This window comes from Hippocampus guttulatus, chromosome 11, assembly GCF_054856545.1.
Source record: "Hippocampus guttulatus isolate MCC_2025c chromosome 11, RoL_Hgut_1.0, whole genome shotgun sequence".
Taxonomy (NCBI): Eukaryota; Metazoa; Chordata; class Actinopteri; order Syngnathiformes; family Syngnathidae; genus Hippocampus; species Hippocampus guttulatus.
Genome location: NC_141271.1, coordinates 2,463,982 through 2,491,552, shown reverse-complemented (window position 1 = coordinate 2,491,552; position 27,571 = coordinate 2,463,982). Strand labels below are relative to the sequence as shown.

Below are 27,571 nucleotides of genomic sequence, written 5' to 3'. Positions count from 1 at the left end.
TGAATTTCAACCAATAGATTATTGTGTTACAAAAACCAACGGCCACCCTGGTGTATCCCTTTGTGAATATCCCCTCAAGTCTATTCCCTCGAGCCTCAAATTCAGGTGAAAACAAAGCAGAAGGAGGGGATGGTGAATATCTAGCCGCTGATCAAGAGCAAGTGTTTGAATCCCGGCCGCAACGCAAGGTTTCATTAAGGCGATGGACAAAGAAGGCAAGGCAAGGTGTAGTGAAGGTTAATCCACTCTCAATTATTTGCAGCGCCGTGGCTTTCGCCCTCTGTGGGCCGAAGGGACAGAGGTCTTTATGCTGACTGTCACCCTATCCCCTCTTGTCCTCTCTGACTCTGTCTGCACTCCCTGCACCTTTCATCCAGTAAGCCAGGGCTACGGGATCAGAATTACCCTCCTCTTCCCGAGGGGGCCCCGATGCTTTCTTGTTCTGCTCTGTTTCATTTCACTTTGGTTTTTTTAAAATGTTTTTTTCTTTTGTTTCAATACATGATTCTAATGATGATCTGGAACGGACATCATAAAACAGCCACATAGCCTCGGCAATCTGAACACTCCGTCAAACACCGCATGGTTTAATTAACTGACCTTTTAGTTTCATCCCTGAGCAAATATTCACAATTACAGCTAGCCAGTTTTGCAACATTAAAATGGCAGATCCTTCTCCCTATCGATTGCCGAGAGAAAGGCGGGGGATACATTTTGAAACTTGAGGATTTTTTTGAAAAGTAGGGTCAATGAAGGAAGGGGGGTCATCATTACAACCTTCAGAACCGAGGCTCTTTTCACTCATTCACGATGGACCTGCATCTCTAAGCAGAAGTCCAACCCCCAAAACAACAAAGGAACCCACTGAGGTTGCCCCCGCCACTGCCCGGTCACAAAGGGCCTTTGGGCTTATTCGTAATCTCTTAATGAACTGCAGAGGAGGAGAGGGAGCGCTCTTTTTACATAAACCATGTAAAGCAGACCCCGCTTTTGTTTCTCCCTCCCGACTACAAAATGGATTAGGAGGAGGCGTGTGTGTGTGTGTGTGTGTGTGTGTGTGTGGTGAGGAGAATGTGGAGGTTGGGTGTTTCCTTTTTTTTCTTGGATAGTTCATGCATAAGGGCAGTACACATAACAATAGGGTTTAATCGACATAGCCATGGGCCTTGTGGATGGATTCTTTTTTCCATAGATGCACACATGTAGCATGCATACAGAAATCTATAGAGCCAGCCTCGAGTTTCCTTTATCCACTACCCCACCTACACACAAAGCCATTAAACTGGCCGAGAGCCCTCACATTTCAAATGTTCCTCCTTCTTGAAAGAGTCAAAGAGGCAGACTAAGAAAAACTAAAGGAGAGACCGAGCAAAAGCCAACATTTGGTTTGTCCAGCATATTGCTGGCCTGCTCAATAGAGATATTCAGGAGACATGACGACTTTCCAAGAGCTTCCAAATTAAACAAGATCAAATGGTTGGGTTGTTTGTCATATTTTTTTTTCCATTGCTAATCTCCATTGGTCAAAACGGGTGGAAGAATTACCATATTTTGTGGGGGTGAGGGGTTGTTTATTTATGGGGGGGGGGCGGTTATCTTAGTCAATAAACAATTATCTTGAAGCAAGTTAGAATTTTGAGCCTCTAGACATTTCGACTTATGAATTTTGATTCTTTCTTGATTATTGCCATTAGGTCCACGAGCATAAAACCTCCCAAAACAGATTTAAATCAATGATATCACAGTCTGACCCTTTACCCCTGAAATAACACACAGGACAAAAAGAATGCGCACATGCACGCGCTAATTCAGCGGAATGTTTGCTGCTTTAGCGGCAGTCGGGGGAGCTAAAATTCCAAGGTCAGACAAGCATCACATGTTCAAAATAAAAGTTGACAAGGCACAACATTTTAAAGCTTCCTCTAATGAAAACAGATTGACATTGATTTTTCGCCCATTCGTTTTCTATATTGCTTATTGTGTGCTGCGTCACAAGGACGCGAGTAGGTCATACACCAAACAGTCAACTGCTCCAAGACACTGCGTGTCGACACAGAATGTAGTGTGAATCGCAAAAAAAGCTATCATGGATGAACTTAAAAGTGAAAAGTGCCCGATCCGTTGGATAGTCAATAGCTGGGCCTCTACATTGATAGAGACACGGCTGTGGGAGTTGAGACTAAAAAAAGAGCCAGACGCTTGCTGTCTGCAGAGTGCAAAGCTTAGCCCCTTACACCAAGCGAAAACTCCCCACGTACCCCACCCAAAAACATGTCTGTATAGATACGATTTACACTCACTTTGCTTTCATTAATAGTCACTGGAACAGATGAGCACTTAACAGCCACGTGGTCCCATTGGATATCGCAGTATCAAAGGAACTGTGATCTGCTGTAGATTGATCTGGAGTTGGCGCTCAGTGATCGCAAAAAAAAAAGCAGACTGCTGGGAATAAAACAATGTTGCTGTGATAAAAAAAAATGTTGCTATTCTTGAATCATTTTGATTTGCTTGAATTATCAAATATGAATTGCTCTGAGCAGGCAATTGTCACTGGTAAATTATGAATTGGGGAATCACTAAAAGCTGTAGGACACCGTAGATATCTTTATCTTAAAAGGAGTGCACCCTGACTCAATATATGGGCCAATAAATTGAAAGGTACACGTGGTAGAAAAACACAAAAGGTAAGATCTTCATTCCTGCGTCACTCCTATTCCTGCGTCAATATGAAATAATTAGCCAACTGCTTAAGTTCCCCAAATGAAAACGCCGGTTGATTTTTTTTTTTTCATGAACACAGTGAAAAATACAGGACTTTTAGCTTTCGTATGAAACAAATTGTTTCCGAACGACATCTAGTGGCTCCCGTGGAACCCGAGCGCCAAAGCAACAGAGGTAAGGGACGCAAAGTTTATACCTCCACGCATTTTCCCAGTGTCTCCCGAAAATATCAACAGCAAAAAAAAACATTTGATTCTGGCCAAATATAAAAGCATTGAAGGCTATACTCAAATTAAGTCACGTGCCGTTAGTCAACAATCCGAACATTTTATGCAGTTGGTGGAAATTGTTGTTTGGAGTGATGTTTTCTTCCGCAACCGGGGTCGAACAAAAATTGATAAACACCTCATTAATGAAATTATTCGCAAACGCAGACAACAAACAGCGAACCATGCATACCACCGTTTAAAGTGCTTTGTATTCTGCACGGTGCGACTTAACGCACGGCCCGTCGGGTCACAAGCATTCTCTGTAAAGAGCCGAAATGTCATCCACCAGCCAAGCAACCAACCAGGAGAATACATGAGACATCATGTATTGGATGCAATGGTGTCCTTAAAATTAGGTTGAAAGTTTGGATTATTTACGTTAAATTACCGGTACTTCCCCACAATCCAATGCGCAGCCACAAATTGGCACATCGTTAACGTTAGTGACAACCCTGGAAAAAGACGAGGATAAAACGTAATTGGTACTTATTTATGTATTCCTAAATCAAACATGATATATATATATATATATATATATATATATATATATATATATATATATATATATATATATATATATATATATATATATATATATATATATATATATATATATATATATATAGTAACATTACATTATCATTTCAATGTACATTGCTCGTAAAGCTATTTTGTGCACTATTAGTGGTTGTTCACAAGCTTTCGTGTGTGTGTGTGTGTGCAGGCGTGCGGACTTACTTGGTATTTGTTGTGTTCCAATAAATAGACTCCAGAATGAGCGCCCGACACAAGTGTACTTTGAGGACAAGAACCAGAACTCCAAAATAATATCTCCACATCGAGTCCCCCATGTTTTGACTGGTTGGTGAGTCTCCGGGTGGTTGCACGATTTTTGTCAAAATAAATACACCTGTCCCCAAAATCTATTCAAACGACAAGCTATCCCGAATGGAAAAAAAGTCGTTTCTTCGACTTTGTATCCCGATCCAGTGGAGATGCGCGCTGATCACAGACCCCGACGCGGTCTACAGCATCGTCGAAAGACCAGCGTCACAAAGCCAAGACGCATAGTTTATTCACTGGCGCTGCGTATGTTCTCCTCTGCTCAGAGCGCGTACTGAAAGCCGTCGCTATACATTCCTCAGAGCGAACAAGTGTTGTTTGTAGAATTAAAAGAAAATAAATCCCCTTTGTCTGAGTCCAGCAATTCGCATCAAATCCAAAGCAGCGGCAACGGCAGAGTAAACGGGAGCAAAGCCTAGTTGTGGAATGCAATGGTATTCCCCCTTTCAGAGGACGCTGGTGGTGATAAGCAACAATTTGTGGCTCACAGCAGCAGAAAAAACGAAAAGGACGAAACAATGGTGATGGTCGAAATGAAGAAAATGATCAAACATGAGAATGAAATAAATCAAAAGAGCTGATGTGAAAGTTCTCATAATAGAGGTCCACAAAAGGGCTGCAGCGGCGAAATGTTGCAGATCCGTTCCAAACGACCGCGGACGACGTGCGGATCACGCTTGTACTCAGCTCCGAAACCTGGCTAGAAAGTAACTGGGAGACGGCGAGCGGATATATTAGGTGGAGTCGGGCTAACCAAGACCCCGCCCATGAGCACAGCTGATTGGTCCCTGGGCGGGGAAAGCAACACGAGTCGGCTGTCAGTCAAGCGGGGAGACCGGTTCAGTGAGTGTTGTGCCGGTGTGGGAGGGAGAGGAAGGAGGACAACTTGACTCAATTGACCAATGTAATGGAACTGATTTTCAAGATTAACATATGTATAACATATATCAGAGCCAGACACTAATAGATCAATTACATTCAAGTGACGTCACGTAAAAGTCTAGCGTTTCCACAATTGCACAAGATAAACACGAAAGCTTAAAAAATAAAATAAAAGGGTGTTCAAATTGCTTCTGGTCCCATAATCTGGGCCATGACGACCATTTACTCGTGAGTCCGGACCGTGAAGCACAACGACGCAAAGTGCCTCCCGTGAGTGTAATTGAGAGAGAGAGAAGAAAAAGTGCAATTGAAGACAGGTCGAATTTTTTCAAAAGGCAAGAGCGCCCACTAGCGGAAATGCCACACCGAAGAAAAGCATAAAAAGGATACTGGACTAAATCATTTAGTCCAGTACCCTTTTTTAGTCTAAATTAAATTACATTTTGCACGTGTGTAGGAAGCTTTACGAGAGTGAATTCAACAAAATTAATTAGCCTACTATATTTTTCTATAAAATCTTTTTTTTTATTGGACAAGACCACTACTGTACTTGTCATTTTGAGAGTAGTAATGCCTACAAAATTATACAACTTTAATTCTGACATACTTTTACCCCGATAAAAAAAAATTAATTCAACGAGCGAGAGCTTTTATCGAATGAAGATTCAAGCCGCCTTTGCTCACACTGAATTATATCTAGTCTATCAATACTTCGACGATCTCGCTTCACAAACACACACACGCTCACAAGCCAAATCTTTGTTGATAGTCTTTCATTAGACCGCAGCTCAGCGATACCAACGTGTGAAGATCTGACACTTTTTAACAACTTAATTTGATCAGGGTCGTTAAAAAGCAGCCGCTGTGGATTGCGTTTGTTTGCCCACCCGATAATCAGGTTGATGTTAACACCAGGGAGATAATTTAGGAGTCGGATGCCACTTGTCCTGGCCGGGAATAAACACAAACAAAGCCACAGGCAAAACCCACTGATGTTTATTGCATCCGCTTGCTTGACCGACCGGTTAATGAATTGAATTCAGAGAGGCATTCAAGGGAAACGGTACCAATTGTATTAGATGATTAAGGTTAACAGTCGAAACTTTGAGCAACTTTTTCTACGTTCTGTCTGCAGACAAAAATTAAGCAATTTACAGTATTCGTGTGATGAAGTGAGGACATAGAAACATGCCTTGGGTGTATTGCCACTTGACATTAGTTTGAAATCGATTTTTTGGAAGCCATATACCTATATGATACGCATGGATGATTTCATGCAGTTATTCATGGCTAAAGTCTACCTGCGTGTAAGAGTAATTGACCTACTTTTGAGGACATTGCCACGAACTACCTTGCTAAATTTTTACGAGTTTGATGGATCACCCGGTTACAAATCGGAATACGTCGTCATCCCAGATGGCAAATGGCATGACTGACACCGGCACGAAGGCGCGAGGAGACACGCGGACATAACGGTGTTTATTTGCAATTGATTGATTTTTATTTGTTTTAAACATACAGTATGTACTCAGTTTCACATTTTGTTACCGAATTATTTGCTATTCATAATTGCCCCTGTTGTGAAAGCGCTTTGGATGTGTTATATTGTACATCAAGTATTATTTAGATAATATCTTTGGCATTTGACTCGGCGTGACTCAGACTTGATCTTAGTTTTATCGTTTTGTGCTTTCTACTGTCTTCGTTATTAATATATTGTTTTGTTGTATGTATGGAATTTGATGGCTGTTTTAAAGTGCTCTACAAATACAGTTGAGAATATAATTCATTAAGTATGAATATTTTAATTAAACGAATGTAATGGCGTATGAATTTGGGTGCAGGACTTAGCGAAGGAACTGACAGCTGTGTTTACTCGTCCGAGCACCGAATAAGCAGAGGCGGCTTTGGGAACGGCGGAATGGCAGCACCGGCCGGGATGGTTTTTGTTTCTCCAACTGACCGTTTAAGCGCGTCGATCTTTGGGTAACGTCATCGTATCACATAAACACGCGTGTGTATTAGACTTTGAAATGTTTCTTTAAAACTTCAATACTGGTCACACCTGCATCGGACGCATGTGTAAAACGAGTGCATTTAGGTTTCATCCGAGTAAAAAAATCGATTTTATTTCAATGCCGACTTGGTAGGTTCTGCTTCTCGAGCCGTGAAGGGTCCAAGCCGAGCGCCGTAACACACGCTTCACGTCAAATAACATAACCCTCCCCCATAATGTAACATAAAACAACATACCAAAGGATTCTAGAAACCTAGAATATAGCGCACACTTGATTTCCAACGGGTATGTCTAAACGTGCGTTTTTAAACGTTTCATCAGTTTACCTCATTCACTCCCAAAGACATTTATATATTTACACAAATACTTTTTTTTCAATTTTTCCAAAACTGAGGGTAAAAAAAAAGGGGGTCTAGAATTGTCTGGTACTGAATGAGTTAAATACAAATACCCCAAAAAAACCTGCACAAATGGTTTTGCTGTGATCTGTCAATATCCAAGCAGCATTGTTTTGGAACATCGACATTAATATTAGGCGGGTGGATGTTGAACTGACTATGACATGGCCAGTGACGTTTTTTAATCACACACATTGGCTTTTGTACAATGCATTTCGTGAATATTGTACGAACAACAATAGAGACGTCTCAATGGGTTTATTGGTCAATTCTTGCGACGTACACGAGGACACCCACCTTAATCAGTATACCCACCTGAGGTCAGCTCATCTCACACCCGTGCACACACACCCACTCACAGACATACCTACACACGCGCACTCACACACGAACTGTATTCGCTGACCTCAATCCATACCTTACCTGAATTTGGCCATCCTCTACCCTTCCAGAGTTACCAAGCGATGCAACTAGCCACATTAATTTACATTACAGGGCTGAAGAACATAAATGATATAGGTTGACATTTCTGGGGGAAAAAGTTATTACTGTGACCTGTTTGATGAAAGGTGATTGTTTTGAAACGTGAAAGGTTGAGGGGGAATCAGCACATCACACCAAGGATTCACAATGTGACATCACACAGAACAGTTGAGTCTCCACTTTTTACACTCCTTATCACGTAAGAGGGGAAAAAAAATAAAATCTAACATTGGATCTAAGCATGGACAGCTCGGGAGGGAGGCTTTGTTTTTGTGATACTGAATGAATTTCAATGAGGTTCCTCGCAACAAATAACCATGCATGGACAACAAAATAAGACCGGTGTGAATTTGACACAGACAATCCAACTTATACAGAGAATTGAGATGTTAGAAAAGGAAATAACTGCTTTTCAAGGCTCTGCTGTGATTTGTTGCCAAAGTACATTTTTAAGTTAAAAAAAAAAAACGAACTAAAAAAAGAGCTCCCGAACTGCACATGAGACTTTACAGTAATCTGAACTGGATTCCTCTTCATCCGGGACCATTTGCTGCTAACGATGTCAGCAGAGTACCGGCGCGCAGTTACTCATTACACCGAGTTAAGACTTACTTTACGGCAAGGGTCATGTTAAAGAATTCTACATCAAATGTTCGTAGTCCCTAAAAATCTAATTAAAAAACATAACAAAAGCACAAACTTGAGTTTTTATGTGTGGCTGGGAAAAAAACAGAATGAGGCAAAGGAGTAGTCAGATCCATCAAGGTCTCGATGTACTTCCTTGCCAGGAGGCAAGATGTCGACCTTCACTGGGTTGCACGTTTAAACACCAAGCTGCACCACTTTTTCTTTTCCTTCGTTCAGCACTTCCAAAATGAAGCGAGTAGCCGACATAGGACTGGGGTTGATGAGGAGCAGAGTTGGATGGGACTGAAGGAAATCACTCCCTCATTCAGTGGCCTTGAGGGAAAAGGAGAGCTTCGGTCTGGACTTGCCCTTGCCAAGGATGATTTTCTGCTCCTCCTTCTGCTGCTTCTGTCGGTCCTGCTCCAGTTTCATGCGCTCCTCATGAATTTTCCTTTGCTCCTCCACAATGCGCAATTGATCTTCAGCCTGACAGAAAAATAACGTAGTCCCAAGTTGAAAGTTCATTGAGGGCAGACAAGCTCAGAACACACAAAAAATAAGCCATTTTGTATATACAGTTGAAAGCAGGAGTTTACATAAACTATAAAAATACACCCCCCCTCCCCCCGCATTGTCTGACAGGAAATCCTACAAAGTTTTCCTATTGCACATCAATTAGGAAAAACAAAATGTTTTATATCTTTGGGATGTCACACTCCAGTATTTTTAGAATTGACTGTTATATCGATTAATGAGATAACATTTTAATTTGCATTAAAATATATGACAGCCATCACCCTCAGCCCAAAGACGTTTTTTTTTTTTTTTAACCAACTGCAGTTTATTTGGTATTTCTTACTGATTTAAAAGTGCATGCCGGTAACCGCATTTTCATCCGTTGCTATGATTGGTCAAAGTAAGATAAGCTTGGTCGGCGTGCAGAAGTTGCTGCATCGCCCAATCGGCGCAAAGTACAGTATTGCACCAACTGTCCACCCTTTCCCGAGCAGATCACACTGAAGCAGTCTCAGATTGATACTGTAGAGAACTCCTCCTCTAAAAGCGTTAGATAACTCCGTTTTTTATTTTCTCATTGAGGGAGTAATCTGTAATTATTTTCCCGGGACTTCGTTAACATGACGTTGTATGTAATGCGTTAACGATTCATTTATTAGATTAACATCTCGCGCATAACCGCAATGCACTCCGACTCCACAAAAAGGGTTCATTTCATGTCTCTTAATTGCAACGCTCCTTGCTTCACAAAACATATTAAGGAGCGTAAACGCACATCCAGGTGTGAGGACCGCCTGGGACAGACCAATCGCGCTTGTCGCATCTGCAAAGTTGTGAAACGAAACAGCGTGGCTATTTGATTTTAATTCAATACCACTTGAAACAAAGCAAGGTGGAAATGTGTGGTGCTTTTAAAGAGTTTCATGTCGCTGCCGAGGTGATGCATTGTTTGCAAAAAAAAAAACATCTGCTGTTGGATCTGGATGAATTCTCATGAAACATTGCACACATTTATATTTTAGAGAGTGACTGTTTTATGTGCCAGTACCCGAACGTGCAAGTCCCCCAACCTAACCAGAGCTGCAAAGGCCCTTTATAGTGGCTCGCAACTCAAGTTTAAATATTAATTTTGTTAAGTATTGTTTTAAATAAGGGTCCAGTGCTACTTGTGGTATTCCCACCACCCAAAAAGGCTTAATGTTGGCCCCTGACCTTCAGGCGACTGGAAAATGCACAAGACTTATGCCAGTCCACAAGCTTGTGTTGCTGATATCTCGGCTGATTTCTTGACGTTCCTGTGATGTTGTGTTGTTGCATAAAGAGGCAGTGTGTTTGAAGTTTACCTTGTATAATACCTCCACAAGTGTAACTGTAACGCAATTGCTGTCAATAAACTGACAACTACAACAATCAGAAACTTCATCATCATCATCTGGGTTTTCTACAAACTATTTAAAAGTATGGTAATCTTACGGAATTTGAGGGCTGGGGGGGATACTGAAACTTCCCTTGAATAAGATGCAATTTTTTGGTGCCCCCCCCCAAGAAAAAATTTCAAAAATCCAAGGGAGTATTATACCAGGGTCCACTGAAAAAACAAACCAAAACAATATTTTTGTATGTATTGTAGACAGGTTTCCTACCTCGGGGTTGTAAAAAAAGTAACGTGACAAAAAAGTAAGTTGATGTCTCGTTTTACATTTCCCGTTTCTTTTTTAACGGTGCAGTGGCAGCACACCAGCTAAATAAGAGTTTAGTTGCCTTATAACTCCTTACGACTTACCTCACTGATGTTCTCGGGACTGAGCTAATGATGAAAACTAAGTATACGATCAGTGCTCGTAATCCTGCAGTTAATAGTCCTTCTGGTCGTGGATCAGTAAACCACATTAGCCTGCTATTATAGGCAACAGCCGATTGTGTATGTGTTCCATAATACAGAAATAGCACCCAGAACTGAGAGTGCGCCTTTTAACATGCTGCGCGACAGGGTCGCAAAGATATCTTGTTTACTCAAGATTTTGGAAAACATGAATTTTAAAATGCTTGGAAAAACACCTAATGATAGGTATGCAAAATGTTGGAAAAGCATCATTTTTTAACCTGAATTTAAAAGCCTATACACTTTCTCGGCGCGTTTTGAATCTTTATTCATTCATATGTATTAGTCACTGATAATAAAGCGCATCAACAAATCACCTTTTTTGGGAGGCCGTGTCAAATTATTGGGCGTCTTGTATTTAGGAAATGATGGTAGTGTATGTCAACTTCTGGTTTCAATTTTATTAGATGTGTGAGACTCTCAATATATCAATGAGGAGAGCAAAAACAAGAACATTTGAAATGATAGCATACCAGTTTTGCCTGGGCCTCCGCGATCTTACGGTTATTCTCCTCCAAGATTTTTTCAAGCTCCTCCCGCTTTGATTTTTCTTCCTCCTAGATGGGTGACACGATGTCATGTTAGCGCACAAACAGGCTACAGAAGCGCCATACCTCGTACACCCATACGCCACACATACATGCACACCCATTTCACTTATTACACCACAAAGGTTTTTTAGTCTCTTGCGCATGACCACTGTGTGGCACTCTTTGTAGCCACCCCAAATTGTTCTAAATTTAGAGTGGGGTCCCAAATGGAACGCTGTCCCCTCCCGTTACAGCTGTTTCCCCCCCGCCCCGTAAAATTAGAGGTTTCGCCCCATCTGGGGCATTCTGTCGTATTGTGAAATAACTTGACAATTTTTAAAGAATGCCGGCGAAATCCACTCATCACACTCAAAGAACAAGTATCAATGACAGACAATCTAGAAGAATATACAGAAAATGTCCTAAGCAAGAAAAATACAAAAATAAAATAGGGAATAGTTTTGGCTCACCAATGCATGTATACCTACGTATTTTCCTTGCCTGTGTACCTACACAACCGGTGAAAGCATTCCGCATAAAACAGTTGTATATTTACTGTCTCGTCCGGACTGTGTTGCCCCTGCAGAGAGAGAAACGCTCCTGGGGTGGGCGTGTAGGTAGGTAGGTAGGTATGGGGAACTCTGCCAAACCGCGTCCGCGGTACTCCTCTTTATAACCGATTTCTGCACTGCTGAGCCTGCAGCCATAGCTCGCAATTCATGTACTGTTTTTCCATTTCTGTGCAGCGGCACAGCCCCGGATGATAGCAGAGGAAGGAGAGACCGGCACAACATGGTGTTTGTGTGTGTTCACGAAGAACCGGACCACGGTAACACTTACAGAACAGGACACAAGTCACAGCTGAGCTGAAAGGCTGCAGGCCAGCTCAGGTCAAGTGCTAGTTAGGAAAGTGGTTAACAAATAACAATATCAATCTTAACAAACAGCCCTACAGAGGAAGCAAGTCATGAGTAAAACACAGTACATTTGTTGTTCTGAAAAACGAAAAACAAAACAAAACAAAACAAATGCATCGGTGTTTTAAGCAAGTAAACATAAAGCAAAAATTTAACTTGTTATACAGAGAAACAATTTATTAGTATCAAATAGAAAACCAAAAAATTTAAATGACTTCAAATTAAAGCAAGCTTATCAAGAAGACCTGAAAAAAATTAAAATAAAAAGGCAAAGCAATGCTAATTACACAAGAATACAGTGAGTACAGTGATGGGAAATCTGGATCGGAAGGGCTGCGGCGTGAGCACTCGCGCTGGCCTTATTTTAAATCAATATACGTTACAGATTCATTCCAAGTGGCAAAGATGGTGCATCGACTACAGCTCTCACCCTTGAAGTCGCCGACGACTCTGCTCCTTGTGCAAGAAGGGGTCATTGGGCTCATATGAATTTGTCTGTAAAATCAACACTCCATAATATTTGTTGCTTGTGGTGGTTGGGCAGAGAAGAAACAGCTCTCTGCTTTTCCCTTTCCACAAATTTTAAGATCTATATCATGATCTTGATTTCATCTAGTGCGTCTACTTTGGAATCATTTTCCAAATGGAAATGTAATACTGCATCGGTATGTCTCTTCTGACACGCTTAATTACATACGTTAAAAGAAAGGTTCTTTCATTTTTCAATTCAAGTCATCATAGAATTAATTCCATCACGGTCAAACTGATGAACTGTTAATCATATGATGACGTCAGGTATGAATAAAATGTGATTTTTGAATTATTCAATAAAAGGTTTAGTGGGTCCGGTATTTAAACAGCAAGATACAGACACTAGATTTAACACGCAGTGTATTTTGAAGGAAAGATGTACTGTCATGGCTTTTTCACAGTGTCCGTTTGTCTCGCTCTCTCCAAGATATGAATATTGCACAATCATAAAATCATTACGTGAATGATTTAGCCTGTATGTGAAATTTAATGAAATTTAGCATGAAAGTATTGGCGTCCTCCTGTAGATGCCACTTGAATGGAGTTGTAAAGTCATGTTTCCACTAAGCATCGAGGCTTGCCAGTGTGGTTCAGAACAGAAACCCCGATTCGACTTGCGATTCAACTGTGCCCTTTGGAAATGGGATGGCGATAGCTGTGATATGTAAAGAGTGTGATTTCAAGCAGCGTGTGAACCATCAGTGAATTCTATGCAAAGAAAGATCAATTCAAGACCAAAACTATTAACTCTCTCGGATTATTGGAACGATTCGTTGATATTCACCATCAAAACTCCTGTGCCGAGAATTGTACCCAAGCAGCAGAGCGCCAGAAAATGTATCAGTAGACAGCCTTCACAACTTTGGACATCAGAAGACAACGGAAGCAGATTAAAAAAAAAAAAAAACTGACCCACAATGTCAAGCTTGTTGGAAACAGGGCTCAACAGTCCCATTGGCAGTGAATGTTCTAACATGGGTCGGTTATAATCTCAACAGGACACCGGAAGAAGGGCCTTCCAAATACACATTCTCCACCCGGTCTCAGATGGAGCGGGTGACTGGAGGCTAAACGGTTGGGGTAGCAAAGAGAGAACGGAGGGGCCGCGTTCCAAACGACCGAGCGTTACCTCTCTGGCCTTTTGTGCTGCCAACTCAGCATGTCGCTGTCTCTCCAGCTCCTCCAGCAGCTGTCGCTCCATGATGCGCTTTGCCTCCTCGACGCGACGCAACACTTCCCGCTCAATCTCGTCCTTACGCTTCTCCAGCTCCTCTTCAACCCGCTTGGCCACCAGCTCCTCCACTCGCCGAGCCGTCTCCTCTTCGATAAGCTTCTCTTCAATCTCCTGCTGGCGACTAGGAGACAGAGAAGCACCGGTGAAAATGACTGATTGATGACGAGAGAAATGCTCCAATGTTTCCCAGAGGAAATCACCTATCCCAAGATCACAATATGGCCATCGTAAAGATTTAACTGCCAGACAAGCATAAGTCAAGTTAATTGAAGAGATGCAAAGGCAATAAAATAACGCAATTAACGATTATTTATTGCAATCGTTTAAACTTGAGACTGGGTGATAACTCAATATCAAGATGTATCACAATAGACACGGCCGATATCAAAAGAAAACGCCTTTGATAAAGTGACCGAAAATCCGAACCCAAACCCTGACCGCGGCATTGTGTTGCAGGCTGCGTGCAGATGTCGCCAAACGTGAAGAAGAAACAGTTAAACCTACGAAGAGGCCGCTACGCCCACAAAGAAGAACCATCCAAACCAACGAAGCAGCGGCAGCTAACCAAACACGAAGAGGTTTGTGTACTGGCATGCGGCATCATCCCACGTAACTTCGTTCAAATGAATGACCGGTCGACTCTTACAGTACAACCCTTAACTCATAATGTGCCTTTCAACCAGATTAAACATCTCCGCATGGAGATATGGTGTTCAAGTAAAGGTGTCTTTGGTGTACTACCCCAGTGTTTGTTAAACGTTCTTGTTTTTGGCAAATAATCATTAACTTTACATTTCACGGCTGCAAAACATTTTAATAAAGCTGGGACTGGGAAAGGTGGCAAAAAAGACAACGTTAAGGAATGTTCATCAAACATGTCTTGAACATCCCTCAGGCAAAGAGGCTAACTGGGAACAGGTGGATGCCATGACTCCGTATAAGAGGAGCTTCCCTGAATTGCTCAGTCATTCATAAGCAAAGATGGTGCGACAAAATAGTCACACAGTTTATGGACAATGTTCCTCAATGTACCATTTCAAAAAAAATGAGGGATTTCATGATCCGCGGTCCATGATATCATACTCTGATGCCCGTGAACGCAGCAGCAAATGCTTGTGAAGCTAACAAAAGTTGGCTGTCAACTTTTTTGTTGAACGTTGCCGACAATCACTGGCTTGTCTGTCATCAGAAACATTTAGCAATTTTGATGAAAGATGGTGAGTGTTCAGCAGCTTTTACAGAAGCATTTGAATAAACACATAACGGGGTAGGACTAGATACGTTTTTTACTTCTTCCTACTCCCTTGAACATAATAACTGTGTTGAATGAAGACTGATTTATTTCTTTTACTATTTTATCTACCTTATTTTCTGTCAAATGATTACTGTATATGTCTTATGTTCAATAAACAACAAAAAAAAATGCAAACAGCGCATGCTACATCACTGCGTCAAGTCCATGATCACAGATCAGTAGTCACAGACAAGATAATGCAGTAGTATTGATTTACAGTACACATTTTGATTACCGTATTTTCACGACTATAAGGCGCCATTAAAAGTCTAAAATTTTCTCCAAAATGGACAGGACGCCTTATGATGCGGAGCGTCTTGTCTATGCGCTGAGTTCCAAAACCTGACTGACAGTCGACACGCTGTTTATATAGAGAAAAGGCGGAAGTGACTGTGGACAGGCATGCGGCAAAGAAGTCGGCCAATCAGTGAAGGGTGGGCGTGTATATATACATATATGGAGAGAAAGAGCGAGAAAAGGCAGACGTGAGTGGCAGGCATGCGGGGAAGAAGTCCGCCAATCAGTGAAGGGTGGGCGTGTAAGTGGACGCTAAAGGGACGCGACAAGCAGGTACCAACACCTGTATAGAGTGTGGCTATGTGCATTGTTGCAAAACAACTTCGGTTTTGGTTTCTAAGAACCCCCGAAAATAAATTCTACAAAGAGACACGCCTACGAAGCTCAGTTCAAACTTCAAGCCATCGGTTATGCTTTTGGCATGCGTGCCCATCTCACAGCAGCGGTGAAAAACCAAGTCAAGCAAATGAACTCTGAGCTTGCCGTTATTCCCAGAGGCTTGACTAAAGAACTCCAACCGCTGGACATCGGCATCAACCGGGCGTTCAAAGTAAAGTTGCGAACGGCATGGGAACAATGAATGATCGATGGCAAACACAACTTTACAAAGAGTGAGAGGCAGCGCCGGGCGAGTTACGCCACAATTTGCGAATGGATTGTGGCTGCTTGGACGAACGTGTCTGCTTGCACTGTTGTTCGAGTTTTTGGCAAAGCCGGCATCATTTCTGTGGAGCCACATGGCAATGAGAGTGACTGACAACGAGAGGGAACACGGCGTTTTTGATGGATTACCGGTACTTGCACAATTGTTCAATTCTGATACAGAGGATGAGGACTTTGATGGATTTCTGGGTAATGATTGATCGAAAAACGTGAGTACATTGTACGATGGCTAAATAAAATACAACGGAACTCAGTTTTCCGTTGCCTTTTTAAAAACGTGTTTTTAAAATCTGTATGTCTTGGCATGCTACCGTATGCTACAAGCTAACGTGTTTTTAGCGTGCGCGCATGCATGCCGTATGTTTAAGCTGGCGTATGTTTTACCACTTTAAAATTGCGCCCAATCATACAGTGCGTTTTGTCTATGTGTAAAATACAGAAATAGCACCCATTAATGAGACTGCGCCCAACCATACGGTGCGTCGAATGGCCGTGAAAATACGGTAATTGTGTCATTTAGTCCATATCTCACTGCAGGGGCGAAGCTTCGCAAGCATGTACACATGGAATGAATTTTTTGTAAGGGTGCGTTCAATGTTGCAAAGATGTCCGCCAGACCCCAAACAGCATTCGTGGTTGCGAACGATTTTTCTTGTCACCATCAAATTTTCAACATGTTAAAAATGTCTTTGTGACAAGAAAAGCTGTTTGGGTGCAATAAAATTGTCAGCCAACTTATTTTAGACCATTTGCGACCTTGAATGAACCCTGACAGAAAAAAAACATTCACTACATGCACACACACTTGCAAACCTGCACGATCTGACATACAGCCTTCAGACTCATTCAAACGGGGATAAGGTACTCCTCAACTCCTTTCTTTTTGTTTCCTCTGGCATGACAATCAACGTGGAGAATGGGTGTTGGTACCTTTTTTTATCCATTTTTTTTTTACAACAGTCTTTACAGCAGAGGATGCTTGTGAATGCTACGCACAAATGGGTTGATGGACACTGTAACCATGGTAGCCCTGGTTATGTGCTTTCCATCATTGACGAATCAAAAGGAACTGGTGACAACACGTCTTACGACTGTTTACTAATGTTCACGACTCTTTTGCAAACACTGATTCGCTAACATGGACATGTTGAAAATTTCCTTGTGACAAGAAAAAGTGCAACACGTAAAACTGTTAGCAAACATGTTTGCAACCTTTTACGAACCCTGTCAAATCTCCAAATTCGCTATGTTCGCAAGCATTCGCTCTACTCAGCGAGAATATTGGCTTTATGGCGGTATGTGACAACTGACTGCTTTCCACCATTTTTAATGAAGACATTTTTGTGTGATGACTTCGCACAGGTCTGTTTTACATTCCTCTCAGAAAAATGATGTCTGTTAAAATATGTGCATTGGAATCTCCTCTGTCGCGTCATTTTCAACTTAATTTTCAATTTCAAACAATAATTTTCGTGCACCAATTCAATGTTTAACGCATTCGCAGCAGAATAAGTCATCTTTGACCTCTCAATAAGTATTGATAGCTCGCTGGAACACGCAAAGTCACTTTGCACAACAACCAATTTGCACGTTGCCAATATTTGTGTCGCCTAGGACTGGTGAACTGGTGAAAAGGACCCTTTGATTTGCTCCTCTTTCATCTATAACTGCATCAAAAAACAAGGTGCATGCAGGAAAAGTGGTTAAGATTGCACGACTGTCCGTGTCTTATGTGTTGTGCTATTTTGTCATTTTATGTTAACTGTTCTTTTGATGGCGGCGCGGGCACCCGGAGCGGCTCCTCTTGTTGTCTCGTCTATTTGAGAGGGAAGAAATTTCATCTGTGCTGTATGTTGACAAAGTTGTACTTGACTTGACTAACCTCGGATGGGCGGGAGACGCAGGAGAAGCGTGCTTGCCGTCACTTGCCAGCAATGGTGTGGGAATTTCGTATAGCCAAACAAAAAGGTAGACGGGGCTTGCACTGCAAAAATGGCTTTAAGAGCACATGTAGTCATTCCTTATGCTTATCTTGACTCAAAATACGTCTCTTACAAGTCCTGAAAAAGCTTCGCACAGACACTCAGGCACAGGCCACTCCATTGTGACTATGGATAAAGTCACTGACATTTATGTTTGGAGTGTTTAAAAAGTCACAACTTCCTGAATTAATAATATTGACTAAATTAAAACACCGTTTTGTTCCTTTATTCCAGCTCTTTCCGCTGACAATGGTCTTGATGGTGGGGAAAATATGTTGATTTTGTTGCCATGTCCATCGTTAATACTTGGAGGCAGTTTGCGGTACAACGCATTATCAATTCATTAAACCATTCCGATGAAACAAATAGGTAAAATGGAATTACTACCGATAAAACTAATCTAATATTACAACATATTGCTGAAATAAGGTTTAAACTTGACGGCGCTGTGTAGTTGATCGCATGTATTTGAGGCCTTGTCTAGTCTCGCCCCGTGCTACAGGCTAGCGTTGTCAAAAAGCATAACGCTAATTTAGCAAGTTAGCTTAGCATGTAGCAGATATGGAAGTGACGACCTCCTGTTTATTAATCGTCTTGTACAACATACTCACATTTTTCTTTGCCGTTCCATCTCAGCTTTCCTTTCCTCCTCCTCCTTCCTCTGCTTTTCGTCTAAGGCATTCCTCTTGCTCAATGTCCTTCCGAAAATGTCGATGCGCTCAGGCGGGGATGGCGCTCTGTCCCTGCGAGATGAGGTTGTGGCAGAACGGGAACGCGAACGAGAATCTCTGCGCCTGTTCCTCTTCGATTCTCTTGACTTGGAGCGCTTCTTTGACCTCTCCCTGTCTCTGGATCGTGACCGACTCCTTTTCTTGCTGTGCTTGCTGCTTTTGGAGTGTTTGGACCGGGATGAACTTCGGCTTCGAGAGCGGCCCATGTTGACCACACCACTCGTCGAGCGCTGACCAAGACGTACGACTTATGCGTGGAAAGTATCTGGAGTTGTGTATACCAAACGGCTATCTTCAGTTATTGTTGTTTACAATTAACAATAGTATCCAATAACAATCGTCGTTTGGCCGAAATTATCATTCGAAAGCTGTTGTATACAGCTTGCTAGCTTGCATTGAGCAAAGATGGCGATTTGGCGAAGATTATTTTCCCATCATGCACAGCGGGGTTCGTTTTGATTCGGCTTTTTCCGGAGCCTCTTAACCAATGACCTGCCATTGGCTGTGATGTTGCTGGAAGAGAAGCTGGCTTTTATTTGCAACCGCTTCAGGTTCATTCATTTCCTTTTGGACACAACTGGGCAGTCTTTTAATACCAATTTCTGACTGTTATGATGCTATGTTGGACTGATATGCTACATTCCATAAAATTGGGATATCTGACTTTTCCGACCTCTAATCACGGACTTCAATAAGACATTTATAATACTGCATTCGCGGAAGGTGGGAAGTTGGACTTTTCCGAATTCCGACTAAGGAACGTGCTCAGGAACGCCCCTTTGGCGTTGCAAAGTCGAAAAAAGAAGACCCGGAGTTCCCTGTCGTTCACCAACCGACTTCATTGTGACGTCACTCCTCAATGGCTACCCCATGGGAACACAGACCAGGAATGGCAAAACATAATTTACAAGATTATAACCATATATGCATCCATTCATTTTCTGATTGATACACTTATCCACAAGGGTCGTGGGTGTGCTCAAGCCTATCCCAGCTGCCATCAGGCAGTAGGCAGGGTATACCTGAACTGGTTGCCAGCCAATCACAGGACACACAGAGACGAACAACCATTTGCACTCACAATCACACCTAGGGACAATTTAGAATGTTCCACTAATCTACCATGCACGTTTTTCGAATGTAGGAGGAAACCAGAGTACCTGGCGAAAACGCACTCAGGCACGAAGAGAACATGCAAACTCCACACAGAAAGGCCGGAGCCATAATCAAACCCTGCTCCTTTGCACTGTGAGGCCGATGTGCTAACCACTCGAACACTGCACCACCCCAACAGCATAACAAATTCATGTAAATCAGAATAACGATAATCATTTGGATCTATATCACTATGTTAGTGATGATGATGATGGCAATGACGATGATAAATAAAAATACAAAATGTAAAGACTGGTATATCATCGTGGCATTAAAGAGAGGGTGGGGGGGGCTGGTGGGGGAGTAAGAAAAAAAATAGAGGTGAGTGAGCAGGAGTAGGTCGGAAAGGAACAATTGTGCATAGTTTATTTTTATTAATGTGGGCTAAGGTGTTACAGAAAGTGGTTTTGTACTTCGTTTTGTTTTGATGGGTTAGGTTTGGATCTGAGATTACTTATTCCATTCCAAGTATCATTAAAGGCTGACATAGTATTTCTTTTTGAGCCAACATTTTTTTTCTATTGCTATGAATACTGTAAGAGAGTTGAGCCTGTGGCTTATGTGGATTGAATTTTTAGTTTTATGATTTTGAAAGATTATTTTCTTTGCAAAAGTCAGCGAGATCAGTAGTGGGTTCTTGTATTTAGGAGGGAGAGCTATTTGTGTAGTGTCTCCTGGCAAGCAGAGTGATGGTGACAGTGGAACGCTGTGGTCGAAACAAGCAGAGATTTTCAGTGACTGCAATTCAAAATCTGTTGCAATTGGTACTTTGGTTTCTTTCCACATTCCAAAAACATGTGTTGCAGGTGAATGGAACACTCTAAATTGTCCTAAGGTATGTGTGAGCACGGATGGTTGTTCGACTATGTGTGCCCTCTAATTGGACAGCTGGGATAGGCTGCAGCACGCCCCGTGACTCTTGTGAGGACAGGCGGATCAGAAAATGGATGGGTTGCTATTGGCCCACGTGGCATGCATGTAGTTGTCAATATGTCCTTGTGCACATTGTGAACAGCCGTTTGTGTCCACTAATCTCATTTCAAAAATTTTATCCTGGGAGATGTGATTCCGGTAAATAGTTTGATACTGTATTAACTATCGGTTTATGTTGGCAGTTTAAAAAAAAAATATTTCCACTGATTTGTATCCCAGTGTCTGCATGGGTTTTCTCCGGGTACTCTGATTTCCGCCAACATTCCAAAAAATATGCATGGCAGGTTAATGGAACACTCACATGAGGATAAATGGATTAGAAAATGGATGAATGGATGATTTGTATCCAGATATTGGGGTTGAGCGGTTGTTGGAAGTGTTCTGGAGGTATCTGTGCTGGAGATTACTGTCTATAAATTTGAAATAATTTTTGGGGGAACACCACGGTGACCTTAACATTTGCCTATATTGCCTCATCGGCAAGTCAGGTCTCCTGCCGTCCGCCTAATCAAGAAACAACCTCTCTCTTAAACAGTCTCTTCAGTCTGGTAAAATTTCAGCGAGCCCTCCCCTCTGCACATCTCCAGTCCATAGCCTGAGGGTTAAAAAAAACAACTTTCTGATTCAGGGCAGCGTATGTGTGGGAGGGCTTACTTGCAGGTCCCCTTCCTCAATAGTATTTTATTCCGTGACCCCTGGGCTATCAACATGACAATGTGACAATAGCAACCCTTTTCTAAAGAGATCCTGTGTTTGTTAAGTGTTTCCTGTCGAAGGACAACCGCAGGGCAGTGCAAGTGCCACTGAGAGAAGAGAACAAACTATGATCACACATGTGACAGCAACGGACTTTTGGATTAATTTGAGCTCAAAAACCTTGATTGTGCTTCTTTGAATTTGACGGCAGAGGAATTAGTCATCTGAGTTGGAAGCAACATTGATTCTTAAGGTGGCATTAAAAGGGCAACAAAAAAAAACATGCATGACTGACATCTTGGGTGATTATGAAATGTTGACCTCTTGGTAGTCTGGGGAAAATAGAGGGTTTGGTTGTCCTTTATAAATAAATAAATGAATAAATAAACAAACAAAGTGACAACAACAACTATAGGACAAGTAAGCATACTCCAGTGGTTTGTGCCTTTAAAAAATGTACCGGTAGTCTGGCTTCCACTCATATTCCAAAGACATTGCACGGTAGATTAATTAAAGACTATAAATTGCCCTTAGATGTCAATGTGAGGAGGAATGGTGGTACATACAGTATTTGCCCTGCGATTGGATGGTGACCTAATCTGTGATCCTAATGAGAACAAGCAATATTGAAAATCCATGGATGTTAAATCTCTGTGTTAAATTTTGGAAAAAATAAAGAAGAAAACATGAACAATTGTCCAACAGAGACAATGTGGAGAATGCATTAGAACCTCTGTATGAATTTTTGTGAAAGCTATTTTCATCTGCAGTCCCTAAAACAATGGTCTCAAACTCACTTTATATGGCGAATGCTGGAGATAGGATGGGTGTGTCTGGGGCACATAAAGTATTCCACAAAACAAGGTTTCAAGTATTCAAACAAAGTACAACTCAACTCAACTTCTCAATCTACATTTACAACAATTAGAACATTAGCGGTTCTTCAGAATAGGAACAAGATTGGTGACCCGGTTCTCTTTCTCATCCCTCTGGTACTTTGCATATTCCTCAGCATGTCTTGTTGAGTAATGACATCTGATTTCTTGAACCACAGCAAATTGCTCTGTGCATTCAAGGCATGTCGTGTGCCCCAGTGCTCAACAAAAAAGATTCAGTCTCCTATTTTTCTTGAAATTGTCTGTCTCCCAACTTTTCTCTTCATGGCAGGTTTTGAAAAAGACATGACTGGGATTGGGTGACAGGATATCTTTTCCTTCTACTTGGTGTCATTTCAGAATTAGGATTCACCCAAAGCTGTCATGAGCCTGAGCCATCGAAGTCCATAAGCGATTTAAAACACATGCGCGCGCACACACACGCACACACACACACACACACACACACGCACGCACGCACGCACGCACGCACGCACGCACGCACACATGCACACACTCACAAACGCCCAGGGCAATGACATAACAAAAAAGGGAGAGGGCCACACTAATATTAAACTTTGATGTCAAATAGCAGGATGCAGAGTATCTTGCCGCGGGCTGCAGATGATCCCCGGGCAGCAAGCGTGAAACCCCTGCCATATGAAAATGATAAGTAAAAAAAAAAATCATGATGAAATACATCACAATAAAGTGAGTGCATGATAATACTACAGTACACCTGTAAAGTATTTACAGCGTTTCACTTTTTCCACATTTTTAGTTACAAAATGAAATGAAATTAAAATGGTTTTCCTCAAAGTTCTGCACACACCACCCCATAATAACAATGTGAACTTTTTTTTTTGGCAAATGTATTACAAATAAGAAACAAAGACATCACATATACATAAATATTCACGACCTTTGCTCAATACATTATTGATGCACATTTAACAGTATTTACAGCCTCAAATGTTATTAAATATCACGCCACAAACATGGCACGCGCCCATTTCTCATTGGAGCACTGCTCAAGCTCCATCAAGTTGGATGGGACAGTGGATCGGTGCACAGCCATTTTCAGATCTCAGCAGAAATGGTCAAGTGGTTAAAGTCTGGGCTCTGGCTGGACCACACAAGTACATTCACACAGTTGTCCTGTTGGCAGGTAAACCTTCACTTTACGTCGTCGTTTTGGATCCAATGATAGAAAATAGTGGCACCGGCACAGTTATTTCGTAGTATCAGGCGGAGCTTGCTTGAGTTGGCGCTACTGCGGGCTTCCGTATGGGTTTTGGGTACCGGAACTTCCATTGTTATGAATCTATCATTAATGTAATATAGTAGTAAAAAGTTTAATGATAATTTTTTTTCCGGGAATTTCCGTCTGACAGAGGTCCGTAGATTGTTGATAAGATCTCTCCCTCTCCCACCCTGTGCTCTGCAACTTCAAGTCACTGCGCCACCTGGTGTTGAAATGCCTGTCATTACAAGTCCAAATGAAATGAATGCAATCATTCATATCGAACCTCAATTGTGTACCAATCTTCGGCAGGCCGGATTAAAAAGACCAACGGGCTGAATCCGACCCACGGGCCGTAGTTTGCCTACCCCTGTCCATGTGGATTCCTGTCTAACCTCATCTGACTGCCGATCCATCACAACGCAAACACAAAGGCGCTCAGAACTGATGCAGGATGCAGTCCCACCTCCACCTGAAACTTCTCTGTCACACCTGCAGCATACTGCACCATTTTCCTACTGACATACTTCTCTGCCATTCCTTTGGAACTTCTCTGTTCAATTCTATCAATGTTCTCAAGGCAAATAATGCATCTGCGGTACTCTTTCGTGGCTCACATCTCCTGTCCCATGTAAATCCGCTTCAATTCCAAGCGGCGACTCACAGTTCCACATAAGCATCTGCGCTCTGCGCTGACGCTCCTTTCTTCTCATCGTCAGCTCCACAAGCCATCCATCCATCCATCCACAGACTGTCCAACAGCACCGACATTTCTGCTGAACAAAACGGGGCTTTGAAAAATGCTGCCCATTACAGGGGCAAAAAACACAAGCTGTCCAGTACCGACAGTCAAATGGCATTCTCCCAATCAAAATCAGTGCCGGTATATGCGTGCTGCCGAGAAGGCGCAACCACCAAGCACAGATTCTTCTCCCTTGATGAATATCGTGGCCAAAAAAACGCAGAAAAAATTCACATCAGGTCCATACAACGTAACAACAAATACCATGTGACAAAACAAAACACAAAAACAACAAAAACAAGCCTCTAGAAGAGCACTTGCAGATGGCGGCCTACTCGGCCGCCATCTTCTCATCCTATATCCAATTGATGTCAAAAATTCGACAGCCACCTCTCCTAAATGCTTCCATACCCTCACAGAGATGTCATCAAGGCCTTTTCTTTTTCATCCTCTTTAGTATCTTTCTAAAATACCGCTTACTAAGCCATTTATTCTCCTTTCTACCTCCCGTTACTCATTCATCAACTCCTCAAAGTTTTCTTTCCATCTATCCATGACACTACTAGCACAAAGAGAACACAGTTACATCTCTGTCCTTGAATCACCCTATCCTGCTGCACATCCTTCCCACTGCTGTCTCTCTGTCTGACCAACCTGTACAGATCCTTTTCTCCCTGCTAACTGTCCAACCTTGTATACAAGTCATCACAAGCCTCTTGTGTGGCCTGTGCCACCTCCAACTTTGCCTTACGTTGCAGCACCTGGTATTCTTGTCTCCTCACGTCCTTCCTCTCAGTATTGCACTTATTCTTAGCTCACCTTTTTACCCCCTAGACCTTCCTGCATTTCCTTGTTTCGCCAGCAAGTCTGTTTCTCCCCTTTCCTACCAGAAGAAACACAGTACCTTCCTGCCTGTCTTTCTGATCACCTTTGGCTGTAGCGGTCACGTTTTCTGGATACTCTTCCTGTCAACCAAGAGTATCAAATCTAAATTGCTCTCTGAGCCACACAACACTCTTACTTGTCAGCGTCCACCAAATGTTTCTTTGCTCTGCCTCACCACCAACAGAGTCATATTACACACCACCGTCCTATACTATCTGGTTACACTCCTTAAAACTACATTACTGTGACTAAGTACGGGCTACGTCTATAAATTTGACTTGACTGATCTCTTTCATCTTCCATAATCATATGTTCAGTAAAATCCCTGCCCCACTTGACACTGGCTGCTAAGCGGTCGTTCGTGAAGATTCACAAATGAGTGACAGACTCTAGATTTCCGTTTCCGCTCCCAGCAGACACACGTGTGGTTGAACTCAGATGAACTGAATGCCTCTCCATCCAATTTGACCATGACTGACAGATAAAAACAAGTGGGCAAGTGGCTCATAAAGAGTGGTGTGGAATACTACTTCTCAATGCTAATTCAAGCCACAGATCCCCTTAGAAATTGGTAACATGGCAAACGGGAGGGAAAGCGAGACTCTCAGCTTAATTTAAGACGGGGTTGTGATGCATCGAACTTGAGAAGAAGCTTTGTGCACTGCACCAATTGTACTTCAAAGTTTGCGGACTATTACACAATGCTTGCACACAAGAAATACCCTTGAAAAAACTACAACTAATAAAAATAAAAACTAAAACAAATAAAAATAAAGGAAAACGAAGGATCTATAGGAAAAAATTCAAAAGAAAGCAAAAGGATAAAGTAACAAAGCTATGAAAACTACCCATCCATTCATCCATTTTCCGAACCGTTTTATCCTCACTAGGGTTCCGGGGGGTGCTGGAGCCTATCCCAGCTGTCTTCGGGCAGTCGGCGGGGGACACCGTGAACCGGTTGCCAGCCAATCGCAGGGCACACGCAGACAAACAACTATCCACGCTCACACTCACACCTAGGGACAATTTAGAGCGGTCCATTAACCTGCTATACATGTTTTTGGAATGTGGAAGGAAACCAAAGTACCCTGAGAAAACCCACGCAGACAGGGGCAGGACATGCAAACTCCACACAGGGAGGCCGGATCCAGAATCGAACCTTGCACCTCTGCACTGTGAGGTTGACACGCTAACCACTGGACCACCATGCCACTGCTATGAAAACTAATAAAATTTAAAAAACAAAACTCAAAACAAAATCAAAACTAACTATAACGAATTATCCCAAACTATTGTACTATCACTCTGGTTTTGGGTAATATCACGATTGTGCTTTATCTACTTGATGTTGACTGCGATTGAGGGTGCTATATCAGTAAAGATGTATGCATGTATAAAATTAAATAAAAATTAAATAAAATTAAAATATTGACATCTTTGACGAGGTGATTCATTAATAAATAAATGTTGATTTATTTTTTGTTCATCCAAACAACTACCTATTACAGTCAGCTGTTGAGAGAGGTGGATGTAAGTGAGAGGAATTTGGTTTCTAATTACGGTAAATAGTCCCGGAGTGTTAATTCAACTTGTTAACTTTTCTCAACTTTTAAAATCTAACACAATCACACAATCAAATTAAGGTATTTGCATGCATTTGAAAGGTGTGGTTTTATTCAATGCAATTCATGTTTATTGACTTACTTACTTACTTGATTATTTTAGTGCTTGTAAATATACTGTTTGTTCAAATGACAACATACATTGACGAGGGAGACTGCAATTTCGTCCAAAACTAAAATATAGAAACCTGTCTTGCTGTGCCCTTTTTTTGAACCAAAGATGCTGGCATTTCTTGCAGCCCTTTTTGCTTTTTTATATATTTCTTCTTTTTGTCATCACATGTCTTCGAACGCGCGCACACAGGAAAGCATGGTAATGGATGCATGTGAAATTCACAGCATGGGAAAAAGAGCACTCCTGAGAACCTACAAACAGGAAGAGAAACATTTCTATCACCAGCAAACACATCCCTTCTGCCGCCGCCGCCGCCACACACACACACACACACACACATAGTTCACAATCAACATCAGTTGTCTGCCCCTGTTCTGCACTCCAACAATGGATGTTTCCTGATGACTGGGTTCACGGTGACGTTGTGAGCAATGAGCTGCTGCCGTGTGAAAGCTCAAGAACTAGCGAATAGGAAGGAGCCTTTG

At 42.0% G+C, this 27,571-nt stretch overlaps 2 protein-coding genes across 8 annotated transcripts in view; both read right to left on the bottom strand.

The window, feature by feature from the left end:
• Positions 1–4,526, bottom strand: part of efnb2a (ephrin-B2a) — a 42,569-nt gene extending 38,043 nt beyond the window's left edge. For all 7 annotated transcript variants that reach the window (XR_015102230.1, XR_015102231.1, XR_015102233.1 and 4 more), the window contains exon 1: positions 3,732–4,526. Coding sequence is in view for 1 of the 7 variants with exons in the window: in XM_086123481.1 (XP_085979607.1) it covers positions 3,732–3,844 (113 nt within the window). In the remaining 6 variants the exon portion in view is untranslated. The remainder of the gene's footprint in view (positions 1–3,731) is intronic.
• A 2,850-nt stretch (positions 4,527–7,376) lies between these two features.
• LOC147197808 (arginine and glutamate-rich protein 1-B-like) lies at positions 7,377–19,251 on the bottom strand. Its single transcript, XM_086123434.1, has 4 exons — positions 18,701–19,251; positions 13,749–13,974; positions 11,115–11,198; positions 7,377–8,729 (listed from the first exon to the last, which is right to left on the bottom strand). Exons 1-4 carry the CDS (start codon positions 19,024–19,026, stop codon positions 8,565–8,567), a joined length of 801 nt encoding a protein of 266 aa, XP_085979560.1. The 5' UTR covers positions 19,027–19,251; the 3' UTR covers positions 7,377–8,564.
• Between the last annotated feature and the right edge of the window lie 8,320 nt (positions 19,252–27,571).